The 18,787-nt window shown below is 56.3% G+C and overlaps 11 protein-coding genes across 11 annotated transcripts; 6 read left to right on the top strand and 5 right to left on the bottom strand.

Annotated features, from left to right (window-relative positions):
- Window positions 1-313: 313 nt before the first annotated feature.
- On the top strand, window positions 314-1,521 carry IWZ02DRAFT_103320 (uncharacterized protein; the record flags this gene model as incomplete). Its single annotated transcript, XM_066761285.1, has 2 exons — window positions 314-969; window positions 1,086-1,521. Coding segments are annotated over 2 exons (726 nt in total), but the record flags the coding sequence as incomplete, so codon positions are not given.
- Window positions 1,522-4,257: 2,736 nt separating this feature from the next.
- On the bottom strand, window positions 4,258-5,035 carry IWZ02DRAFT_103252 (uncharacterized protein). Its single transcript, XM_066761282.1, has 4 exons — window positions 4,715-5,035; window positions 4,630-4,644; window positions 4,457-4,526; window positions 4,258-4,404 (listed from the first exon to the last, which is right to left on the bottom strand). Exons 1-4 carry the CDS (start codon window positions 4,775-4,777, stop codon window positions 4,367-4,369), a joined length of 186 nt encoding a protein of 61 aa, XP_066618482.1. The 5' UTR covers window positions 4,778-5,035; the 3' UTR covers window positions 4,258-4,366.
- A 349-nt stretch (window positions 5,036-5,384) lies between these two features.
- On the top strand, window positions 5,385-6,804 carry IWZ02DRAFT_103280 (uncharacterized protein). Its single transcript, XM_066761283.1, has 2 exons — window positions 5,385-5,754; window positions 5,799-6,804. Exons 1-2 carry the CDS (start codon window positions 5,562-5,564, stop codon window positions 6,566-6,568), a joined length of 963 nt encoding a protein of 320 aa, XP_066618481.1. The 5' UTR covers window positions 5,385-5,561; the 3' UTR covers window positions 6,569-6,804.
- A 37-nt stretch (window positions 6,805-6,841) lies between these two features.
- On the bottom strand, window positions 6,842-7,810 carry IWZ02DRAFT_103283 (cytochrome oxidase complex assembly protein). The gene is made up of 2 exons (XM_066761284.1): window positions 7,341-7,810; window positions 6,842-7,276 (listed from the first exon to the last, which is right to left on the bottom strand). The coding sequence occupies exons 1-2, from the start codon at window positions 7,785-7,787 to the stop codon at window positions 7,169-7,171; spliced, it is 555 nt and encodes a 184-aa protein (XP_066618480.1). The 5' UTR covers window positions 7,788-7,810; the 3' UTR covers window positions 6,842-7,168.
- A 52-nt stretch (window positions 7,811-7,862) lies between these two features.
- IWZ02DRAFT_103223 (uncharacterized protein) lies at window positions 7,863-8,839 on the top strand. Its single transcript, XM_066761280.1, has 3 exons — window positions 7,863-8,075; window positions 8,154-8,594; window positions 8,640-8,839. Exons 1-3 carry the CDS (start codon window positions 7,985-7,987, stop codon window positions 8,732-8,734), a joined length of 627 nt encoding a protein of 208 aa, XP_066618479.1. The 5' UTR covers window positions 7,863-7,984; the 3' UTR covers window positions 8,735-8,839.
- IWZ02DRAFT_103229 (uncharacterized protein) lies at window positions 8,835-9,877 on the bottom strand. The gene is made up of 3 exons (XM_066761281.1): window positions 9,453-9,877; window positions 9,042-9,383; window positions 8,835-8,915 (listed from the first exon to the last, which is right to left on the bottom strand). The coding sequence occupies exons 1-3, from the start codon at window positions 9,787-9,789 to the stop codon at window positions 8,887-8,889; spliced, it is 708 nt and encodes a 235-aa protein (XP_066618478.1). The 5' UTR covers window positions 9,790-9,877; the 3' UTR covers window positions 8,835-8,886.
- A 740-nt stretch (window positions 9,878-10,617) lies between these two features.
- IWZ02DRAFT_494414 (uncharacterized protein) lies at window positions 10,618-11,375 on the bottom strand (the record flags this gene model as incomplete). The annotated part of the gene is made up of 5 exons (XM_066770018.1): window positions 10,618-10,754; window positions 10,810-10,902; window positions 10,961-11,118; window positions 11,162-11,238; window positions 11,286-11,375. The coding sequence occupies 5 exons, from the start codon at window positions 11,373-11,375 to the stop codon at window positions 10,618-10,620; spliced, it is 555 nt and encodes a 184-aa protein (XP_066618477.1).
- Window positions 11,376-11,637: 262 nt separating this feature from the next.
- On the top strand, window positions 11,638-13,074 carry IWZ02DRAFT_436990 (uncharacterized protein; the record flags this gene model as incomplete). The annotated part of the gene is made up of 3 exons (XM_066766580.1): window positions 11,638-11,671; window positions 11,718-12,249; window positions 12,303-13,074. The coding sequence occupies 3 exons, from the start codon at window positions 11,638-11,640 to the stop codon at window positions 13,072-13,074; spliced, it is 1,338 nt and encodes a 445-aa protein (XP_066618476.1).
- Window positions 13,075-13,180: 106 nt separating this feature from the next.
- IWZ02DRAFT_103196 (ubiquitin-related domain-containing protein) lies at window positions 13,181-14,495 on the bottom strand. The gene is made up of 3 exons (XM_066761279.1): window positions 14,224-14,495; window positions 13,826-14,163; window positions 13,181-13,775 (listed from the first exon to the last, which is right to left on the bottom strand). The coding sequence occupies exons 1-3, from the start codon at window positions 14,306-14,308 to the stop codon at window positions 13,287-13,289; spliced, it is 912 nt and encodes a 303-aa protein (XP_066618475.1). The 5' UTR covers window positions 14,309-14,495; the 3' UTR covers window positions 13,181-13,286.
- Window positions 14,496-14,523: 28 nt separating this feature from the next.
- Window positions 14,524-16,244, top strand: IWZ02DRAFT_463261 (PapD-like protein). Its single transcript, XM_066768342.1, has 6 exons — window positions 14,524-14,920; window positions 14,977-15,047; window positions 15,098-15,120; window positions 15,168-15,226; window positions 15,276-15,391; window positions 15,438-16,244. Exons 1-6 carry the CDS (start codon window positions 14,881-14,883, stop codon window positions 15,957-15,959), a joined length of 831 nt encoding a protein of 276 aa, XP_066618474.1. The 5' UTR covers window positions 14,524-14,880; the 3' UTR covers window positions 15,960-16,244.
- Window positions 16,245-16,374: 130 nt separating this feature from the next.
- IWZ02DRAFT_463260 (asparagine synthetase) lies at window positions 16,375-18,568 on the top strand. Its single transcript, XM_066768341.1, has 7 exons — window positions 16,375-16,533; window positions 16,595-16,645; window positions 16,695-16,720; window positions 16,768-16,794; window positions 16,845-16,880; window positions 16,927-17,075; window positions 17,121-18,568. The coding sequence occupies exons 1-7, from the start codon at window positions 16,508-16,510 to the stop codon at window positions 18,495-18,497; spliced, it is 1,692 nt and encodes a 563-aa protein (XP_066618473.1). The 5' UTR covers window positions 16,375-16,507; the 3' UTR covers window positions 18,498-18,568.
- Window positions 18,569-18,787: the final 219 nt, after the last annotated feature.

Genomic DNA, 18,787 nt, shown 5'->3' with positions numbered 1-18,787 from the left:
GGCTTTCCCAGAGGCCGTCATAGATTTCACACTCCGTATTTTGCTAATTCGAATCGGATAGGGATTTATACCCACTCCAAAACTTGTGCATATGCAGAGATGGCAGCAATTGCCGGTTTCACGATTCCAACTGAATCATTGAAAGGAGAATCAACTCGAATGGAAGGAAGGGAAGTCGTCCTATGGTTGAGACCGCCCTCGCTGGAAGGTGCATGGGCATGGCAAAGACCTCCCTTAAAGACATGACTTGTGCTCGACCTCGAATCTGCAACATTGTTCCCATTGCTCCGTCAAGACGAGTATCGTTCCACGAGAATTTGCTTGTCTTCCGACTTGGTACCCACGCAGCAAAGGCCAAACTCGAGTCGTTCTTATTCTCGCGTATCACTACAACACCTTGTCCGCAACCGCTCGCATCAGAGGCCAGAATCGAGCCTTTCGGACAGCCTTTCTTTACACATCGCTACGAAAAACTATCCGCATCCCATCACTTGCCGCCATGTCTCCAATCCACGACGAGATTTACCTAGACGATAACGAGCCCATCGACACTCCCAGATCCGCCTCACCGCACCCATCAAGCAAAAACGAAGCCACGCCACACTACACCGTAGCCGAGCAACAAGAAGCCGAAACCAAGTACAAAAGCGTATCAAAGCGACGCGACGAGCTCACCACGATTCTCGAGGAAGCGCGCGAAACACTCGAAGAAGTATACCAAAAGCAGGCCGAACAGCGAGCACAACCAATCAACGGCGACCCGCGCGTCGACGCCGCACTCAAAGAGACAGTCGACGACCGCCTCGTCGCCGTGCAAACGAAGCTGGAAGAATTAGTCCCTAGAATCACGGTCAAGATCCAGGAGTACGACGGCAAGCTGGCAGAGTGCGTTGCCAAGATGCGCGCGATGGGGTGCTTTGATAGGCCGTTGGGGCTGCAGGTATCGGCGCTGCCGGATTCGGATGCTGAGTGAGTTGTTGACGAGAAACCACTTAGCTGTATACTGTGTGAACGAGACTGTCCTGACTCAATGCCCGATATAGGTCCCTGACTACGTTGGTTGAGAGTAGGCTGACTTTGGATAGTGCCTGGCTTTTTGGCCCTGAACCTGCCGCCGCCGCCGACGACGACGCCGATGTCGCTCGTCCCACCTGAAAGAAGCGCGACTTTGTTGCGCCGGGTGGAGAGGGGGCAGGAAGGGGACTGGCTGGGAGGGAGCGTGGTGTGCGGTTGTTTGAGTGAGGGTTAATAAATGTAGTTTGGACGACTGCTGCCCACAAGGCGTGTGTAATTATATTTAGCCGTGAATGAAAAACCCCTCGACGCAGCAGCCATCGTGCCAAACAGAATCCTCTCTCTGCACATCCACTGTGTACCGCTCGCTGCGTAAACGTCAGCATTGCAGTAGAGCAGCAGCAGCAGCAGCAGCAGCAGCAGCAGCTTTGAAAAAGCGGGAAGCGTGAATCTTGCCTCAGACTGCCTGCCTGCCTGCCTGCTCAAGGCTTGAAGCACAACATAGACGACAGTTGGGGCTGCAATCTACCCCTCTTCTGAAGCAATAAAAGTGAGGAGACTGGAGCTTCCGTCCGGAGGCTGCATGCATGTACACGCAGCGCAATCATCCGCACGTGTGAAGCAGTAACTAATCAGAGCGTCGCTGATACGACTGATGTCGCTCTACTCCACCCACCCCCTTTCCCCTATCTCGTGGTTCGTGGTGGTGCGTGACTTGTTGCGATGGATAGATAGGTATGATGATGACATGGCGAGAGAGGAAAACTATCACATCACATCCTCCCCTCGGCCTTTTGATCGGTCTGCCGCATCTACGCATTGCTGATCGGTCAGGTGGGTAGATATAATAGCATGACAAAGGGGGAAGGAGCAAGGGGTACATACCTTGGGATCCTCCGAAACGCCCTCTCCGATTCGCAATCTAACCGCAGGAGGTATTGGAGGACTTATCTACCAGCGCGCTCACCGTCACCGGTAAAGCCGATCTCCGTTCTCTTTTACCTTTCAGGTTGTAAACAGCAAACGCGATAAACGGAGAGATGGGGGAACGGCCTCATGTGCATGATAGAGAGACATACCCCGCCACGCTACGCTACGCAGCTCGCGATGTGGGTGAGCGGCCGGTTGATCAAGCAGACAGACAGACAGATGTGCAGTGATGATGCCCGACCTACTTTTTTCCCGCAAAGCAGCTCTGTCAGACGCCGGGCAGGTGCCAGCCAACCGGCAAGGAAACGGGTCCCGAAGGACGCGCAAGCGGGATGATGCCGCCGATTCACTTCCTGCTCGTCTCTCAAACATGCACGTCTATCTATCTTACAGCTTCCATTCCCACAGTGTCGGGGTAAGCGTGACATTTGGCGATCAAATAAACAAACGGACAGACTGGCAGCCAGACTGGTAGACAGACGGACAGCTCCCTTCGTACTCACTTAATTACTTACCTTACTTCACCTTACCTTGCCTTGCCTTGCTTTACCTGCCCTTGCCAGCAAAGAAGCGCCGCCGTCCGCCGTCTACCATCCTTCTGCCCATTTGTGAGTACAGTATCGGGACGGCAAGACAAAACAAGACAGGACAGGGCAGGGGTGATGTTCAGCAGCCGAGCCGACGGCACGGTTCGGTTGTCTGCCGACCCGCCGTCCGGCCGCGGTGCCGTGCTGCTCTGCCGTTTCTTATATCCGCGCAGTGGGATGATAGGTGTGTTTGTTGTGGGGGTATGCACGAGTGCTTGCATGTATGTAGGAGCGAGAGTGTTGAGTTAGGCAGCTCAGCTCAGCTCAGCTCAGCTCAGTTCGAAAGGCGTCCGGCGTGTCTTCGCGACGGACGGGAAGCGTGCGAAGTTTCCCGCAGCAAAAGCAAGGCGCGGCAAACGTCAAGGGAAGGGGAGACGAGGAGGAGCGCGAGCATGCAGGAGCATCTGGTCATGCGGGGATATGATTGTGGGGAGCTTCAAGTCTCGGCATATGTGAACAGCAGCAGGAGGAAGAGGGGAAGGGGGAGGGGAACAATGACGTCAGACGCGATCGAGCGATCCGCCAGCGTTCATGAGGCCGTCTCGTCGCGAGCCGTCGGCGCGCGCGATCTGTGGCGGATTGATTATCGCACGCGGGCACACCTGTCTGGGAAGGAGGAGGGGTAGGTTCACATCAGTGTGGCATCACTCGCTCAACAAAGACAGAGTAAGGTAGGTATGTTTTCAGCCAAGCGCGAGCGGAGAGAGCATCTTGTCAGCAATAAGCATGATAGCACTGAGGCGAGTGGATGGGTTTGGCCGCGGACGACAGGGTGCTAGGTCGGCGGTTTGAAAGGTTGTGAGGTGGTAAGGAAGGTAGGTAGGTTGGAGGGAGGGAGGTTTGTTGTCATGACTACGCCGCGCTGCGGTGAGGTACGGTTCAGCTGCGAAAAAGCTTGACGGACGGTGTACGCACCGAACGAACGAACGACGTCAAGCACGTCAGTTGCGAGGGGATGCGCTGCTGATGTGGTGGATTGGCGATCTGAACAGAATGCTGCTGTTGCTAAATCGCGAGCGGCGGCCAGGCACGCGGAAACGGTGTTTGTTTTAGAGGGAAGCAGGAGGAGGTGCTGCAGTAGCAGTAGCAGTAGCAGCACACGTCAGGGCAAGACAGGACAGGTCCAAATAAAGTTTTTCTTTGACGTTGCTCGGTTGCAGGGAACGGCGGGCCGGGCAGGAGCATGCACCTTCTAGCAGCACCAGGCGGGGGACGAGGCACCTGGGATTAGGGATCCTTGCTCGGGTGCTATCGCGAGCAAGTGAGAGGGAAGAAAAGGGGACAGACAAGACGACAGACGGTCCGAGGATCCAGACGGGTCCCGACTTGGCGGGTCGAGAGAGCAGACCTGGTCGCTGCTCTCGAGTCTATTCTTTCTAGTCGCGGATGCTGTCAGGCACGATGATCTGATCAGGCTGGGAAAATCGGCCATCTGCATGGATTTGTGTTTGATTGATGGTGGTGCGCCGTTGTCTTGGCGCCTTGTTTGCTGTCTGCTCGTGCTGTTCTGGGCTGGAGTGCGTGCCTGGACAGCCTCCGCCATCGCTTTTGATGCATTGCCCAAGGCCGCGTAAGATGGGGGAAAGGATTGCCGGTGGCACCGTGGCGCCAGGCTCATTCGAGAAAGCAATCACGGCCAGGGAGTTGGGAAGACGGACGGGAAAAGTCGTGGCAGCATGTATGTATGTATAATTGGGTAGGGGGTATAACTTGTCAATCCCCTACGCGGAAGAGACGCAGGGGACGAACACGCGCGCAAAGACGATGACCAACAACAACCAACTCTACCCCGTAGCTCCGTCGACGACAAGGAAAAGGAAAGAGGCAAATGAAGCTCATTTCTTCTTGGAAGCGTCGGCTTTTTTGGCGTCGGCTAGCAAAGACGCCAGTTAGTAGATGGCGGTGATGGAAAGGAGCAGACGTACCGGCAGCCTGCTTGGCGCGCATGATGGCGGCGGCGTCTTCTTTGGCGCGCTGGAACTCGCTGCCGGACATCTGGACAGAGGTCACGTTAGATGGGCGAAATGGAGGATAGGGAGGCCGGGCGACAAAATAGAGCGAGCGACGGGCCTAGAAGTGCTGATCGCAGACGACGTACATTGTTCTTGTTCTTCTGTTGGATTGCGAGGGCGGTTAGCGGCAAGCCCGACAGAAGAAGATGGGAGACGGGGACAAGGACGTACGAGGCCGGCCTGAGCCTTTTGGTTCTTTTCACGAGCCTTTTCACGCTGATTACCGCGGGCCATGGTGGGAGTTGATGAAGAACCGGGGTGGGGTTGTCCGTGGTGTTGGTAGTCGGACGGAGAGGGCGAGGAGAAAAAAAGAAAAGGTGCAGAGAGAGAGGGAGAGAGAGAGAGAGAGAGAGAGAGAAGGTGGGTGACGCCCTAAAAATAGTAGGCTCGGCCTGTCAGAACGTGAATGGAAGCAGCGGCGCCGTCGGTCAGCTTCCGTTCAAAGTTCGACCTATACCGGTACACAATCATGACCACACTGAGGTCGACACCTATGTAGTCAACTTCAATTGTCGATGATGGCAGACGCAGTTTTCGCTCCCCTGCTCAACAACACCAACACGGTTGGTTGCCAGGCGCAGCGACTCGTCGAGAGAGGCATCCATGAAACGGGCGCCGCCTCGCCGCAGGGCAGGGAACACGGCAGAAACAAACCACAAGCCATCGACTGACTGACGGACTCCAGCCCGTCCGGCGTTTCATTAATTGTGACGAAATCTCGGGCAATTGGCTGAATCGAACGCCTTGCTCGATGCGCCGCCGGGCAGCTCCCAGACCTAGAACGCTGCTGTTCCCTGCCAATCGCTGGTTTACACACACGCAAATGTCAAGCTCTTCACGTCCGCTTCTGCTTCTGCTTCTGCTTCTGCTTCTTCACTTCACTTCCGGCTCCATGCAGATGCATACACTTTGCTCCAAAGGCTTTCACTTGACCACTTCGTAGAGGCTCTGGACTCGCCCGTCCACCATCACATCACCCTCGCTTCTGCATCCTCCACCACCTCTCTGCAGCAGCCAAATGTCGCTCTTCTCCATCAAGAACCTGGCTGGCCCAGGCTACATTCTGCTCAACATCTTCCGCCTCTTGAACATTCTCGTCCTGCTCGCCGTCAGCACTTCGAGCATTGTCGTCGTTGTCAAAACCATCATCCGGTCCAATCAGTACTACTTTTTTGACCTCTGTGGTCGAGTCATTACTGCCCTCGTTGCTTGTAAGCATTTTCCCTCTCACTCACAACACCACTAACGACTGCAGTATTCCTCGTCGTCTCTGAGCTGTCCATCTTCAGAAACTACTTTCTGCGAGACTGGCCGCTCCTCAGCTACGACCATGGTTTCGTCGTGCTCGGCCTGGCCATGATCATCATGGGTGTCAATCTTCTTGGCAGTCTGAACAAGGAAATCAATGAAGCCACGCTGGGCACGCCCTTTTTCCGCCTGGTGCTCAGCTCCGGCATTGTCAGCATAGCCGTCGGCTTCTTCAACATTGGCATCAGCTTCGTCTTCCGAGACCGCAAGCTCCGCATCAGCGCCCGCTGTATCCGAGCCAAAGGCGTAGTGGCTCTGCAAGACGCCGAGGCCCAGCGCGAAATGGAGCAGGCCCAGAAGACGCTGAGTGTCAAGACGTCCATGAGTAGCGTCCCCAACACGCGCAGCCCGACGCCGTACCAGCCACGGACTCCCACTCCCACGGCTGCCGCCGCTCCAGCGCCGCCCGCGTCGAGCTCTCTCTTCCGCAGTGCTCGAGCCTCGCTCTTCCCCAACCGCAATGAATACACCAACGACGCGTCCGACGCCAAATCGACCAAATCCAGCAAGTCGAAAAAGGCCAAGAACACCGGCTTCATCGAAAACATCTCCGGTCCGCTCAACATCTCGCCACCCGTCAACGGCGGGCCCATCAACCGCTCTCCCGAGTTCGAGCGCCTGCGCAGCACCGTCAAGAAGCCGGATCTGACGCACCACCCCAGCATGCGGGCTCTGAGGCGCGAAAACAATCCCTACGAGCTGTCGCCGACTTTTTGATCATGAGACGTTTCGTCGCTTCTCATGCTCTTCTTCTCTTCTTGCGTCTATGCGCCCACCATTGACACCCCTGCGCGTCAGCAATGGATTATATACCCTTTCTATGTTCTTCGACTGGACGATTTGGAATTCGTTCGCTTTGCCAGGCATGACGCCTGGCTCTTGGCATACCTTTAACGAGCAACCCGAATAATGACAGCATGACTGATTGATAGCGTGCATCCATTCGCTCGGCACAACACTTGTTTTCTCTTTTCTTCTCTTCTCGCCACTCCTTAATGTGTCTTGTTCCTTACAAAACTTTTTTCGACAGTGGTTCATCCAGGGGGGCGCTCAAAATGGGAACGTAGAATTGACAAATATCCGCGAGAACTTGCGTGCTGCGTCTGAAACTGGGGGAGTGGTTATCATTTTTTGCAACTGACTGCCGCTGCACGCGTGCTTTAGCTGCGGCAACAGTTGCCAGCCTGCAATGACCATTTTCCAAACGCCGTATGATGCAGTGGTGATACACGTCTGCCAGGGGAAAAAACGAGGACCCGCCAAATGCCCTTCTTCGTCGCCCTATACATTGTTCGTCGTCTGCAAGTTTCAGTTTATTCAATCATCGTCGTCGTCCCGGCGGCGGAACGGATCGGGCTTGTCGGGGTCGAGAAGCTGCAGCGTCTGGCCGTCGGCGGTCGTGAGACTCCACTGGACCGTCTCAAACTGCAAGGCGGTAGTCGCATCAGCACTCTCTTCCAGCACGCGATGTAGGCTGCGCCAAACTCACAAAGCCCTTCTTATCCTTGCGCAGACTGACAAAGCGCACGGTGCCCTGCTGGCGGCGGCCCTTGACCTTGTACTCGATGTCGACCTTGCCGTGGACCTGATCAATGGTGCCCCAGATCCAGGGGACCTTGCTGGCAAAGTAGATTTCGGGGCCCAGCGCCTCGCGCACGCGCGGGTTTGTCCGCAGCGCGTACAGCGTCGCCTCGACCACCGACGACGTCTGCTTCTGGTAGTTGAAGATGGCAAGCGTCGACCCGCCCACCACCAGCGCGAACAGCGGCAGCGTGTACATCCACCGCCGCGAGTGGATCGCCGGCAGTGCCCGGTCCGCTCGGCGCGTCATGAGCGGTCCGCTGCCCGGCTTGGGGGCGGACACGAGGCTGCGGGCGGGCTGGAGGGGAAGCTGGAGCGCGGCGCGCAGGGCCGTTGGGCGGATGGGTGTGCGCATCGTGACGGGGTGCTGCCGTGGTGTGGTGGTGCAATCGGATTGCTGGCGGCCGAGTCGATTAATTCATCGGGAGCTCACTGATCGGCGGCGGGCGGTGTACTAGCGTCTTTTTCTGCCACGTGCGTCATCACCGCCGCGTGCTCGCATCCCACCTCGACGTCCGCGGACATTTCAATGTTCTTCAGCAACGGCAGAACATGGCATCCACGCGCCTGCGCAAAGCTTTCCGCTACCCCACAGACTCGGATGCTGACTCCGACGATCCCGTTGAGGGTATCGACGAAGAAGGCACGCTGTCACCCTCTCTCTCTCTCTCTCTCTCTCTCTCTCTCTCAAATATTTATACAGCTACCTAACAAGACCCAGAACAAGCGCAGCTCATCGCGCGTCTCCGCGCCCAAGATGCCGCTCGCACGACGTTCTACCGCCGCGCTTTTCTGTCTCTCCCTGCCTTATCCGCCCTCCTCTACCTGCGCCCGCTATTCGCTCCCTCCAGCTTCTCCGAATGCCTGACTGCGCTGCTAGCGTTGACGAGCCTGGCGGCGTCGGGATGGGTCCTGTGTTGCGTGCCGCTTGCTGCCGCCGCGCCGAGCGCGTTTGAATTGAGTGGCGGGCCGAGAGGTGCGGGTGTGGGCGACAAGTCGCCGTTGGCGCACTGGGTGCAGGCGTTGGGACTGCTGCCGGATGGCGATGGTCCGCTTGAGCGCTACATTGGCCTGTTGAATGTGTTTGTGGCGGGCGTCGTGGCGCTGAATTGTTGGGCTGCTGGGGATAGGGTTGGAGAGTGGGAGGGGTGGGTGCCGGGTAGTAAGTCGTCCTCTTGGTCTCCGTGAGCTCTGCTGACAGCAATAGTTGTGCTTGGTCTGGTTTTTTTGGTTCGCTCACAACTCGCGCCGGTCGATGTGGCTGGGCTGGAAAAATTGCGATATGGTTACAAGGGCGCATGACATATGGATTCGTTCAAGATACCCTTCCAGTTTCAATAGTCGTTGTTGAGCAGATTAAACAGGTAAATTTGAAGAACGCTCATACAGGAATACAGTCAATCGCGCAGCGGATTTCAACTGTCATGCATCAAGCACACGAAGAGAAGACGACCTCACTTCTTACTTCCTCCGGGTAGCATACCTAGAAAGAAAAGTCAGCACACGTCTCCATGCACACGATCCCAACAACACAGGGAGAGGAACCGCAGGCCTGTCAATCTTGCCGCCAGCGCCCACAAGACATCAAGCGCCAACTCAACAGACTTACCCGCATAGCCACCAAAATTGTTCTGCGCCGCCTGGGGCGGAAAGCTACTGGTTCCACACAGACAACTGCACGCGCAGGCGCTGCCATCGCGACACTGGCCATTGCCGGGAACGATCGAAGGCACTGGCTGGGGAGCAGCAGCAGCAGGTTGCTGGCCCCCCTGCGGCTGCACGGCGGCCGGCGCAGGCGTGGGCCCCGTGATGCCGGCCGCCGTCAGCGCGCCGTTGCCGCCTTGCGAGATGGCCGACGCTTTGAACACGTTGAACGTCGTCCCGCTCTCCGGCGCGTTGATGGCGAAGACCATGCCCTTGCCGCAGTGCGTTTCCTGCGCGCAATACGCCCCTACGCATCCATCCAAGCCAATCAGCAAATCTCCAGCAATCGAGAAGGAACAACTCGAACCCAACTTACATATCGGATTAGTATCGTTAACGCGCACGCTAAACTGCAGTCCCGGCCGGCCGTCCTGGTTCACGACGAACCCCGAATCGAAACCGCCCCGGGCTTTGGCACACGGGTTCTCGAACGTGCTCTGCGTGATGGTGTGGTTCAGCTGCAGGAAGTTGAACTGCACGACGTCGCCCGGCGCCGCCGTGATGCTTTCGGGTTGGTATGTGAAGGCGGGTACTGGCTGGCCGCCTGGCGCGGCGGCTTCTTTGAGTCCGCCGACGGTGATTGTGTGCACGGTTTGTGCGGCGACAAAGCGCGCGAGCAGGAGGAGTGGGAGCGGGAGTGGGAGGGGGCGCATTGCTGTAGTGGTGGTGGATAGATTGGTGGGTGGATGCCGCGCTGCGGTACGAGAAGGAGTGGATGAGGAAAAAGGCGATGCCGCAAACACTCGCAATTGGAAAAGGGCACAGCACGGATCAAAAAGGGAGAGACGCAGGCAAATTGTCAAGAGCTGTCAAGCATGGATATAAGACGATCAAATCTGAGAAACCTGCCTGCCACCACCTACCTGCGCCTCAAGTGACCTCCTCCACCACTCGGCCCAACCCATGTATGAAGCAAAACGGCGCTCCCACGCGCGGAAGCTCGGGAGCGCCCAAGCACCCGGGGCGGCGGCCACGAAAAGGCGACTTCGCCATTTGATTTGAGGAGAGGTGCGAATTCGCGCGTGGCGACATGGCAGCCTCGCGGCTTGGCCGTGTTGGCTGCGTCTCGGACCGCGTCGCATGTCCGTCGCATTATTCGAGTGACACTGAACCTTCTCGCATAGTGTAGCCCCGCCGGCCAGCCACATGGCCGGTCCAACCAAGTCTTTTTTTCTCTTTTTGCGGGTTTGGCGTGGAAGGAGAAGGAGAGGCTCGGTCCTAGTGCTATCCATGTATGTTCAAGGCTGATATGAGATTCTTGGAATTTGATAGCTTTTCTTCGTCGTGCGCGGGTAGTCCTGGTCGGATGGGTCTGCCTGTCAACCACGTGCATAGTGATTTGGCAGGACTGCAGACGATGCGCTTTTGGCATCCGTCGCAGCCTGTCGGATGTGTTGATGAAATGGCGGATCGTTGCTGCATGTGGCGCAGCGTCGTCGCAAAGCAAAACTCGACATGGTGGCGTGAATGGACAGGCTCCTTCATTTGGATGATGGTCCACCACTGCCTGGTGCCTGCGACGCACTGCTGCTGCTGCTGCTGCGCTCTTCGTACTTGCCTTGGTAGTAGCCCGCGTAGTACCATGAAAGCATCAAGTTGCGGAGTAGCTCGTCTTCCACTACGGCCTTGTTAGACGGATGGACCAATGGTGAGAAGGTTGCTGATTGACTTACTTTTCATGATCGGGCCTGGTGCTGTTGGGTTGGGTACGTGATGTGTGGATGCTGCCGTCTCTTGAAGTAGTTGGTCTTGCGCTGCTGTGTCGTCTATTCATGAGTCAGTGACATTCCACCTTGTCCGCTTGATCGTGGGAGATGAAAGTACCTTTGTCGATTTCGTTGGCTTCTTTCATTTCCTCGTCACCTGCCTGCGCGTCTCCTGGGACATTTGCTTCCTCTTCTTTCGCCAGCTCTGCAGGACGGGCCTCGAGTTCGGCATCGATAGCTTGAATGTAATCATCCTCTCCAGAATCTTGAAAGGCACTTGGAAAATCAGCATTGCTCAAAATCCCCCAAACGAACTTACTCTTTCAGAGACTCCAGCTGCTCTCTGTCGAGGTAGTGGAGAATGTTCTCGCCATGAAGCTGGACAGAGTGGTAAAGCTGGCATTCGTCAGCACAAGCAAGCTCTTTAGGTTCCAGATCCATACGTTGTACTCTTCTTGCGCAGCATCCCATCCGTCTATGAGGGCGCGGTCATCCCAGGCTCTTCTGTCGTTGAGGTCGATGTTGGCTGCCATCTTTGGCCGAAAATCAAACGCGGAAATCCGACAAGCCCAGGGTTACTAATAGGCAATGAGTGACTTCGCAAAATAAGATTTTGATCAGAATTCCCAGGTGCGTGAAAGTCGTGCAGCATTATCAAACCCAAGCTGGCCGCGGTTGAAGTTGTAGACGCCGGCGCTATTTCGGCGGTACCCTGCTGGCGCACCGCTGCTGGAGAAAAAAGTTCAGGCGCGTCCTGGGTGCCAGGTGCTCTCATCACAAAACATTGATTCCAAGATGGCACCCGAAAAGACAAACAAGAAGCGCAAGAGTAGGACGCCTCTCTATGTAACTCCACCCGAAGCTAATAAATCCAGGCGGCGCCTCGATTCCCTCGCCCTCGACGAAAAAAATCAAAAAAACCGAAGCGCCCATTGCTGAAGAGACCGCGGCCGCGAAGCCCCAAAATACCAAGGCTGCTGCGCCCAAAGCCAAAGCCGAAACTACTGCCAGTACCAAAGCGACTCGCAAGCGCGCTTCTGATTTTTTCGAGGCCGAGGAACCCGCGGCTGAAAAGGCAAAGGCCAAGTCTGAAAAGGCGAGCAAGAAGAGCAGCAAGAAGCGCAAATCCGAGCCGGAGCCGGAGCCCGAGCCGGAAGCTGAAGATTCTGCTGCCGCGGAGGAGCAAGAACAGGAGTCTGCTCAGGAGAGCGAGAATGAAAAGGAGGATGACCAGACAGCGGCCCTGCTAAAGGGCTTCGAGAGCAGCGATGACGAGGAGGACGGCGAGGATGAAGGCTTCGACGCAGACAAGGTTCCGACGATACCGAATGAGAAGAAGCTCCGCAAGAAGCTCAGCAAGGCCAAAGGAGAGGAGGGCAAGGAGGGTCCTGGCGTCGTTTACGTCGGGTAAGAATCACACGACGCCAAATCCTTTCTCGTTGCTAACAATTGATGTACAGCCGCATTCCCCACGGTTTCTACGAGCACCAGATGCGCGCCTACTTTTCGCAATTCGGCGACATCACGCGGCTGCGGCTGTCGCGCAACAAGAAGACGGGCCGCTCCAAGCACTACGCCTTCATCGAATTCGCGCACGCGTCCGTCGCCCGCATCACGGCCGAGACCATGGACAAGTATCTCATGTTCGGCCACATTCTGCAGGTGCGCTATATCCCCGCGGACCAGGTACACCCGGACCTGTTCAAGGGCGCCAACCGCCGCTTCAAGCCCGCCCCGCGCAACAAGATGGAGGGCCGCCATTTGCGGCTCGGCATGGAGAGAGAGGGCTGGGAGAATCGCATTAAGAAGGAGGAGCAGAGGCGCAAGGAAAAGGAGGAGAAGCTCAAGGCGATGGGCTACGATTTTGAGGCTCCTGCTGTCAAGGGCGTGGAGGCAGTGGAAAAGAAGGGTGCGCTGCCGGCGGCTGAGGAGGCGCCCAAGGCCATCACTGAGAAGCCGCACCAGGAGACGGAGGTCGTCAAGAAGGTCAAACCTGAACACAGCAAGGGGGTGGTGACGGAGAAGACGACGAGAAGATCCAAGAGGATTAGCGGTGGCGCTGTAGAGGAAAAGGTCGAGGAAGTCAAAGAGACGAAGCCGGCCGAAAAGAAGAGCAAGGCTAAGAGCAAGCCTGTTGAGGAGGCCAAGGCCAGCAAGGGCAAGACTGAGAAGGAGACCAAGGCAGCCAAAACCAAGGACACCAAGGCGAAAAAGGCCAAGGCATCAAAATAGGTCACCGAGGATGGGAATAAAAGGCGTTCAATGGTCTTGATTCTATGAAATGGTATAAACAGGTATCCCACCATTTGGATATTTCCACCTTGCTATCATCGTCCCCGTTCATATGAAGCATCCCCGTTGATCTTCACCCCCAATCAAATGAGCCACCCACTGAAAGCAACCGCCCTTTTTTGAGATCAAGCCATACGCCTCGAATGCATATTCTAGCCGACAATGAGCGCCGCGCTCGGAACCATGCCCGCCTCCTTCAGGGTCATTCCGAAGTCGGTCGAGTCAAACACCTTCTTGGGGAAGGTCTGGGTGAAGTTGGTGACGGTGATGCCCTTTTCCTGCGCCAACTGGTGTGCCACCTCGAACAGCGTTGTCTCCACGGGTAAGGTCTTCTGGACAGTGCCACTCGGGGTCTGCAGCCTCAGTCTGGCCTCGGTGTATGCGGCAGACGGCTTGGGCGGTGCAGGAGCAGCAGCCGGAGGCTCTTCTGGAGGTGCTTGTCCAAGACGAGCAGCCTTTTCGGCCTCGGCCTTGCGCCTGCGCTCTGCCTTTTGCTCCTCGATCCGGGCCTGCACGCGCTTGCGCGCTTCAATCTCCTCCTGCTTCTCGCGCTTCTTAGCCTGCGCTTCCTTGATGCGCTCCTTTGCCTGCAGGGCCTCTTTGGCGTCTTGGGTTTCCTTGGTGGCTTTGCGACGGATTTCCTACCACTCGTTAGAATTGCCTTTCCAACTGTACATTTTACCAAACACACGTCATTCTTCGCCTTGTCGAGCTTGTCCTGCTCGGCCTGTCCAGCGCGCTTCACCGCCAGCTTGGCCCGCAGGTTCTCCAACTTGGCCTTTTTCTCCTCCTCGGTGAGCGGCTTGAGTACTTCGGTGCTTTCCTCAAAGTTGGCGTGGCCCGACTTGTTGGCGTGGAACTGGACTTCGCCTTGAGTTCGGAATGTCTTGCTGCAGTCGGCGCAACGCATGCTCATGGCGACCTGGCCGGCGCCGTCGGCGGCTGATTCAGCGGTGGAGGCATCTTCGGCTTTGATGTCTTCGATTGTTTTCTCGCTGTTTTTGTCGAGCCAATCAATGGCGTCGGGGACTGTAAGACGCAGATCGTTAGTCGTGTTTGAGTGAGATACCGTGTTTAGCGTTTACTCACTGGAGCCGGCTTTGGAGAGGGCGAGCTGGGCGCGTTCTTGGTCAAAGCCCATGGCCACGAGCTGGTCTAGGTCGGAGGAAGACATGATGGAGGTTGTTGTGACTGGGATGTTTTGGTTGAGAGTAAGAGTTCTAGAAGGGCAGTGCAGAGCTCTGGCGGGGTGCTGATCGGGTGGTGACGTCGGATCCCCGGCAATGCTGATCTTACCACAAAATGCGTATTCGATACGCCGGCCGATGGCGGTGAGCCTGATTCGGTGGAGCTTGGGTGAAAGGTCTCGAATTTATCAGCAGGAGCCCCTGGAATGCTCCACCGCCTGCCCCAAGGAGCCGACGGCCGCTGACTGTGTCCTGTATTGAATTGACAATCACCGGCTTTGTCGTCGCGTGCAGGCAACGGGCAATTAGCAGCCGCGGGAAGAAGGTACTCGTAAATCTCCACCTACTCCAGTCCGCCGTTGCTTCTCACAAGCTCACTGTCACTTTTTCCCCCTTCACCATCGAACCGCTCCTCCTCCGCCCTCGTTGTCTTTGACTTTGCGCGTTCCGTGCTCTCCGCCGTCTCCGCCGTAGCCCTTTGCCTGTCCGCCGATCGCGTAATTGCGTCTCCTGTCCTGCGATCACGCCCCTGCCACCTCGCGCCAACGCCGTCACCACCATGTCCGTTGAGCTTTCGCCGCCCGAGTTGGGCTTCAAGCGTATGCTGGCCTTTTTCTGCCTGTCCCAAACTCTGGTGCCTGACCTCCATCCCTAGGCCCCTTCACTACCGAAGTCTCCCAGTCGTTGCGACTGCGCAACCCCAATGCGGAACCAGTCGCGTTCAAGGCAAGTGTTTCACAGCGTGTCTAGACGGAGCTCGTTCTGACGCCAAATAGGTCAAAACCACGGCTCCCAAGCAGTTTGTCCCCCGCCCGTCCCATGCCGTTCGCTGCTCATTCTAGACAGATACTGTGTGCGACCCAACTCTGGCCGCATCGAGCCGGGAAAGGAAGTTGAAGTGCAAGGTGGGATAAGCTGTCCTACTCGTAATTACCACAAGCCTAATTCCCACAGTTTTGCTCCAGGCCATGAGGGAGGACCCTCCCCCCGACGCTCGATGCCGCGATAAGTTCCTGGTCCAGTCCGTCGCAATGACTGGAGACAATGAACTCGGCAACGTTGCTTCTGTCGTATGTGGACAAGCGAGCGCCAAGGAATAAAACTGACGGGCGACAGTGGAGCCACATTGAACAAACTGCAAAGCACACCATTCAGGAAAAGAAGATTCGTGTCGTTTTTCTCCCTGCCGATGGCGAAACTTCTCCGGCCGTCAACGGAACTTCGACCAGCAACCACGATCTGTCGGCTTCCCAGCGCTCCCCCTCTCCCGAAGCCGTTACGCCGCAGCGCAGTGTTGCACCTGCTTCTGGCACCGTTTCGCGCTCAGAATCGCGCCCTAGCGACAGCAAGCATGTAGGCGAGGCAGTCGCTGCGACACACAACCCAGCAGTGTCTGGAAAGGAAGAGAGCCTCAGAGCCGAGCTGGAGCAGGCGTATGCCAAAATCACACGTCTTGAACAAGAACGCGATCAGGGTCTCCGGCAACGCAAGGGCAACACCGTGGTTAGCAGCGGTTCTGACAAAGGACCGACTTCCCAAAACATGGCCATGCAGCACGCCCCAGCCAGCGGTGTCTCGGTCCAGATTGCTGCTGGTCTGTGCCTCTTCAGCTTCCTGCTGGCCTACTTCTTCTTTTAGACACCGCGCGCTCTCACGTTCTTCACACGTGGAGCACACGGTCAGTCAAAAACAGCAATGGATTTTCTCTTCTGGTTGGATTCCGAGGATATTGGGGGGAGCATGAGCGGAGGCGGTACGTGGCGGCGTCTGTGCCTCAACGGATGGACTGGCAGTCTTGATTTCGTAGATTCAATTGTTTTGTTTGATTTTAATTTTCGGACGGCAGGAAGCGGATTGGAGGCGCAGAAGCCAGAGGCAGTATTGAATGACCTAGGAATGTGGAATGTTATTACTTGACGACCATGAGGTGACCACACAGTTCCATTCATCACGGCCCTTAGTAGTGTCAAGCTGATGGTGGCGTGCGGGCCGAGAACGGACGTGCTCCCAAGACACCGCTGGGCCCACCGCGGGGCAGATCGGGCGGCCGATAGCTCGCTCAAAAGTGACTCAAAAAACTGTCCTCCGCCCAGTCCGCGATTGTTTTCTATATTATCCCCGCCACCACTCTTGCTCTCTGCTATCCAGAATCCTCATCCTCTTCGTCGCCTCACACATCCGTCAAAATGTGTGGCATCTTTGCTTGCCATTGGTCCGTACACAGTCTGCGCCTTTGCGAATCCAATCGAATCGTCCGACTAACCAATTGCCAGTCACCCCGATGTCCAAAAGTTCAAGCCCACTGCCCTGAAAATGGGCAAGGCGTATGTTCAGCCCAATTGTCTCTGAAACTTCTTTGCTGACCAAACGCAGTATCCGTCACCGTGGACCCGACTGGAGTGAGCATACTTCAACCCGAAAGAAGACACCATACTGAATCAAACAGGTGGCAACGTGATCGCGAACAACACTAGTAAGCGCTCCTCAATTATCATCCTTATCGGCCTCGATCTGACTTTGCAGTCCTTGTTCATGAACGTCTTTCCATTGTCGGCGTCGGTACGTGAATCGCACCTTTGACGAGACAATCGCTTATAATCCAAAGAGTCTGGCGCTCAGCCTCTTGTCAACGACGAGGGAACCATTGCTCTGGCCGTCAATGGCGAGATCTACAACCACAGGGTGCTGAGGAAGCACCTCAAGAACCCCTACAACTTCAAGACGCACTCGGATTGCGAGGTCATTATCCCTCTGGTATTTGCTCTGCGCCGCCAATCTGGACACTTCTAATCAAGGCAGTACCTCGAACACGACATTGACGCCCCCAGACACCTCGACGGCATGTTCTCCTGGGTTCTCCACGACAAGGTCCAGGACCGCGTTGTTGCGGCGCGCGACCCCATTGGTGTGACCTCCTTCTACATGGGCAGGTCGAGCCAGACGCCCGGTGCCGTCTACTTTGCTTCTGAAATGAAGTGCCTCCACCCCGTTTGCGACGACATCATGACATTCCCCCCGGGTCACGTCTACGACTCCAAGACCAACCAATTGAAGCGATACTTTGACCCCAAGTGGCTCGTCGAGCCCAGCAGCATCCCCGAGACTCCGGTGGACTACAAGACGGTGCGCGCGGCGTTGGAAAAATCGGTGCGGAAACGGTTGATGGCCGAGGTTCCTTTTGGTGTCCTCTTGTCTGGCGGTCTCGACTCGAGTTTGGTTGCCTCGATTGCTCAGAGGGAAATCCAGAGAGTCAACGAGCTGGCAAAACAGCAAAGACAACAGCAGGACGGCAGCACTGATGAGGAGTTGGTTGGAATCGACGACGACAACAAGTTGACCACTGTCCAGATGCTGCCGGAGCTCCACTCGTTTTCCATTGGTCTCCCCGGCGCACCAGACACCAAGGCGGCAGAGGAGGTTGCCAAGTTCCTTGGAACCAGACATCACAGCTTCACCTTTACTATTGAGGACGGCCTCAACGCCCTCTCCGATGTCATCTACCACCTCGAGACGTACGACGTCACCACCATCCGCGCGTCCACTCCCATGTTCCTTCTCAGCAGAAAGATCAAGGCCATGGGCGTCAAGATGGTTCTCAGTGGCGAGGGAAGCGACGAGATTTTCGGCGGCTACCTCTACTTCCACGCCGCGCCCGACAAGAAGGAATTCCACGAAGAGACGGTCCGCCGCGTCGACAACCTTCACCTTGCCGACTGCCTGCGCGCCAACAAGTCTACGTCTGCGTGGGGCGTCGAGGCGCGTGTGCCCTTCCTCGACCGCGAGTTCCTCGAGCTGTGCATGAACATTGACCCGGCCGACAAGATGATCACCAAGGACCGCATCGAAAAGTACATTCTGCGCCGCGCCTTTGACACGACCGACGAGCCGGACAACAAGCCGTACCTACCCGAGAAGATTCTGTGGCGCCAAAAGGAGCAATTCTCTGACGGCGTCGGATACGGCTGGATCGACGCCCTCAAAGACAACGCCGAGCTCCACGTCTCGGATGAGGACATGAAGAACCCCAAGCCCGAGTGGGGCAGTGACGTTCCCGACACCAAGGAGGCCTACTGGTACAGGTGCATGTTTGACGAGCACTTCCCCACCTACTGCGCCGGCACTGTCAAGCGCTGGGTCCCCACTTGGAGCAAGCAGACTGACCCCAGTGGACGGTGAGTTTCCCACCCACCTTTTTGCCTCTACTTGACTGACTGTCTGTTTGCAGTGCAATTGCCATTCACGAGCAGGCGTACAAGGAGAAGCAGTAAATCAAGTAAGACATTCTTTTCTTGATTTTCTAGATTTGGGTGGATAGGAAAAAAATTCGAGTTCAATACCTCTTGGTTTTCAATCGTCTTGGCTCTACATCAACAAAATCAAGTTTTGCGTTTTCCAGTGCTTTGCGTATTAGACCGGGCCTTGTGAGCCATTTGCTTAGTACCTATCTTTTATTGGCGTCAGCTGCA

The sequence above is a fragment of the Phyllosticta citriasiana genome (assembly GCF_038021145.1).
Source record: "Phyllosticta citriasiana strain CBS 120426 chromosome Unknown IWZ02scaffold_17, whole genome shotgun sequence".
In the NCBI taxonomy this organism is placed as follows: Eukaryota; Fungi; Ascomycota; class Dothideomycetes; order Botryosphaeriales; family Phyllostictaceae; genus Phyllosticta; species Phyllosticta citriasiana.
The sequence above is the reverse complement of the archived record's forward strand: the minus strand, read 5'-3'. Positions and strand labels throughout refer to the sequence as shown.

What these genes read in the sequence shown, in the direction of transcription:
- IWZ02DRAFT_103252 (XM_066761282.1), bottom strand. Translation starts at nt 4,777, where the DNA reads ATGGCCCGCGGTAATCAGCGTGAAAAGGCTCGTGAAAAGAACCAAAAG. An exon ending in GCGCGCCAAGCAGGCTGCCG is followed by an intron (nt 4,405 to 4,456) that starts GTACGTCTGCTC and finishes CGTCTTTGCTAG; the next exon opens with CCGACGCCAAAAAAGCCGAC.
- IWZ02DRAFT_103280 (XM_066761283.1), top strand. Translation starts at nt 5,562, where the DNA reads ATGTCGCTCTTCTCCATCAAGAACCTGGCTGGCCCAGGCTACATTCTG. An exon ending in CATTACTGCCCTCGTTGCTT is followed by an intron (nt 5,755 to 5,798) that starts GTAAGCATTTTC and finishes TAACGACTGCAG; the next exon opens with TATTCCTCGTCGTCTCTGAG.
- IWZ02DRAFT_103283 (XM_066761284.1), bottom strand. Translation starts at nt 7,787, where the DNA reads ATGCGCACACCCATCCGCCCAACGGCCCTGCGCGCCGCGCTCCAGCTT. An exon ending in GCAAGGATAAGAAGGGCTTT is followed by an intron (nt 7,277 to 7,340) that starts GTGAGTTTGGCG and finishes ACCGCCTTGCAG; the next exon opens with TTTGAGACGGTCCAGTGGAG.
- IWZ02DRAFT_103223 (XM_066761280.1), top strand. Translation starts at nt 7,985, where the DNA reads ATGGCATCCACGCGCCTGCGCAAAGCTTTCCGCTACCCCACAGACTCG. An exon ending in TGAGGGTATCGACGAAGAAG is followed by an intron (nt 8,076 to 8,153) that starts GCACGCTGTCAC and finishes AACAAGACCCAG; the next exon opens with AACAAGCGCAGCTCATCGCG. An exon ending in GGAGGGGTGGGTGCCGGGTA is followed by an intron (nt 8,595 to 8,639) that starts GTAAGTCGTCCT and finishes TGACAGCAATAG; the next exon opens with TTGTGCTTGGTCTGGTTTTT.
- IWZ02DRAFT_103229 (XM_066761281.1), bottom strand. Translation starts at nt 9,789, where the DNA reads ATGCGCCCCCTCCCACTCCCGCTCCCACTCCTCCTGCTCGCGCGCTTT. An exon ending in TAACGATACTAATCCGATAT is followed by an intron (nt 9,384 to 9,452) that starts GTAAGTTGGGTT and finishes ATGGATGCGTAG; the next exon opens with GGGCGTATTGCGCGCAGGAA. An exon ending in CAATTTTGGTGGCTATGCGG is followed by an intron (nt 8,916 to 9,041) that starts GTAAGTCTGTTG and finishes TTTTCTTTCTAG; the next exon opens with GTATGCTACCCGGAGGAAGT.
- IWZ02DRAFT_103196 (XM_066761279.1), bottom strand. Translation starts at nt 14,308, where the DNA reads ATGTCTTCCTCCGACCTAGACCAGCTCGTGGCCATGGGCTTTGACCAA. An exon ending in CCTCTCCAAAGCCGGCTCCA is followed by an intron (nt 14,164 to 14,223) that starts GTGAGTAAACGC and finishes TGCGTCTTACAG; the next exon opens with TCCCCGACGCCATTGATTGG. An exon ending in TCGACAAGGCGAAGAATGAC is followed by an intron (nt 13,776 to 13,825) that starts GTGTGTTTGGTA and finishes AACGAGTGGTAG; the next exon opens with GAAATCCGTCGCAAAGCCAC.
- IWZ02DRAFT_463261 (XM_066768342.1), top strand. Translation starts at nt 14,881, where the DNA reads ATGTCCGTTGAGCTTTCGCCGCCCGAGTTGGGCTTCAAGC. An exon ending in GCCCGAGTTGGGCTTCAAGC is followed by an intron (nt 14,921 to 14,976) that starts GTATGCTGGCCT and finishes CTCCATCCCTAG; the next exon opens with GCCCCTTCACTACCGAAGTC. An exon ending in AAAGGAAGTTGAAGTGCAAG is followed by an intron (nt 15,227 to 15,275) that starts GTGGGATAAGCT and finishes TAATTCCCACAG; the next exon opens with TTTTGCTCCAGGCCATGAGG.
- IWZ02DRAFT_463260 (XM_066768341.1), top strand. Translation starts at nt 16,508, where the DNA reads ATGTGTGGCATCTTTGCTTGCCATTG. An exon ending in CGTGATCGCGAACAACACTA is followed by an intron (nt 16,795 to 16,844) that starts GTAAGCGCTCCT and finishes CTGACTTTGCAG; the next exon opens with TCCTTGTTCATGAACGTCTT. An exon ending in TCTTTCCATTGTCGGCGTCG is followed by an intron (nt 16,881 to 16,926) that starts GTACGTGAATCG and finishes TATAATCCAAAG; the next exon opens with AGTCTGGCGCTCAGCCTCTT.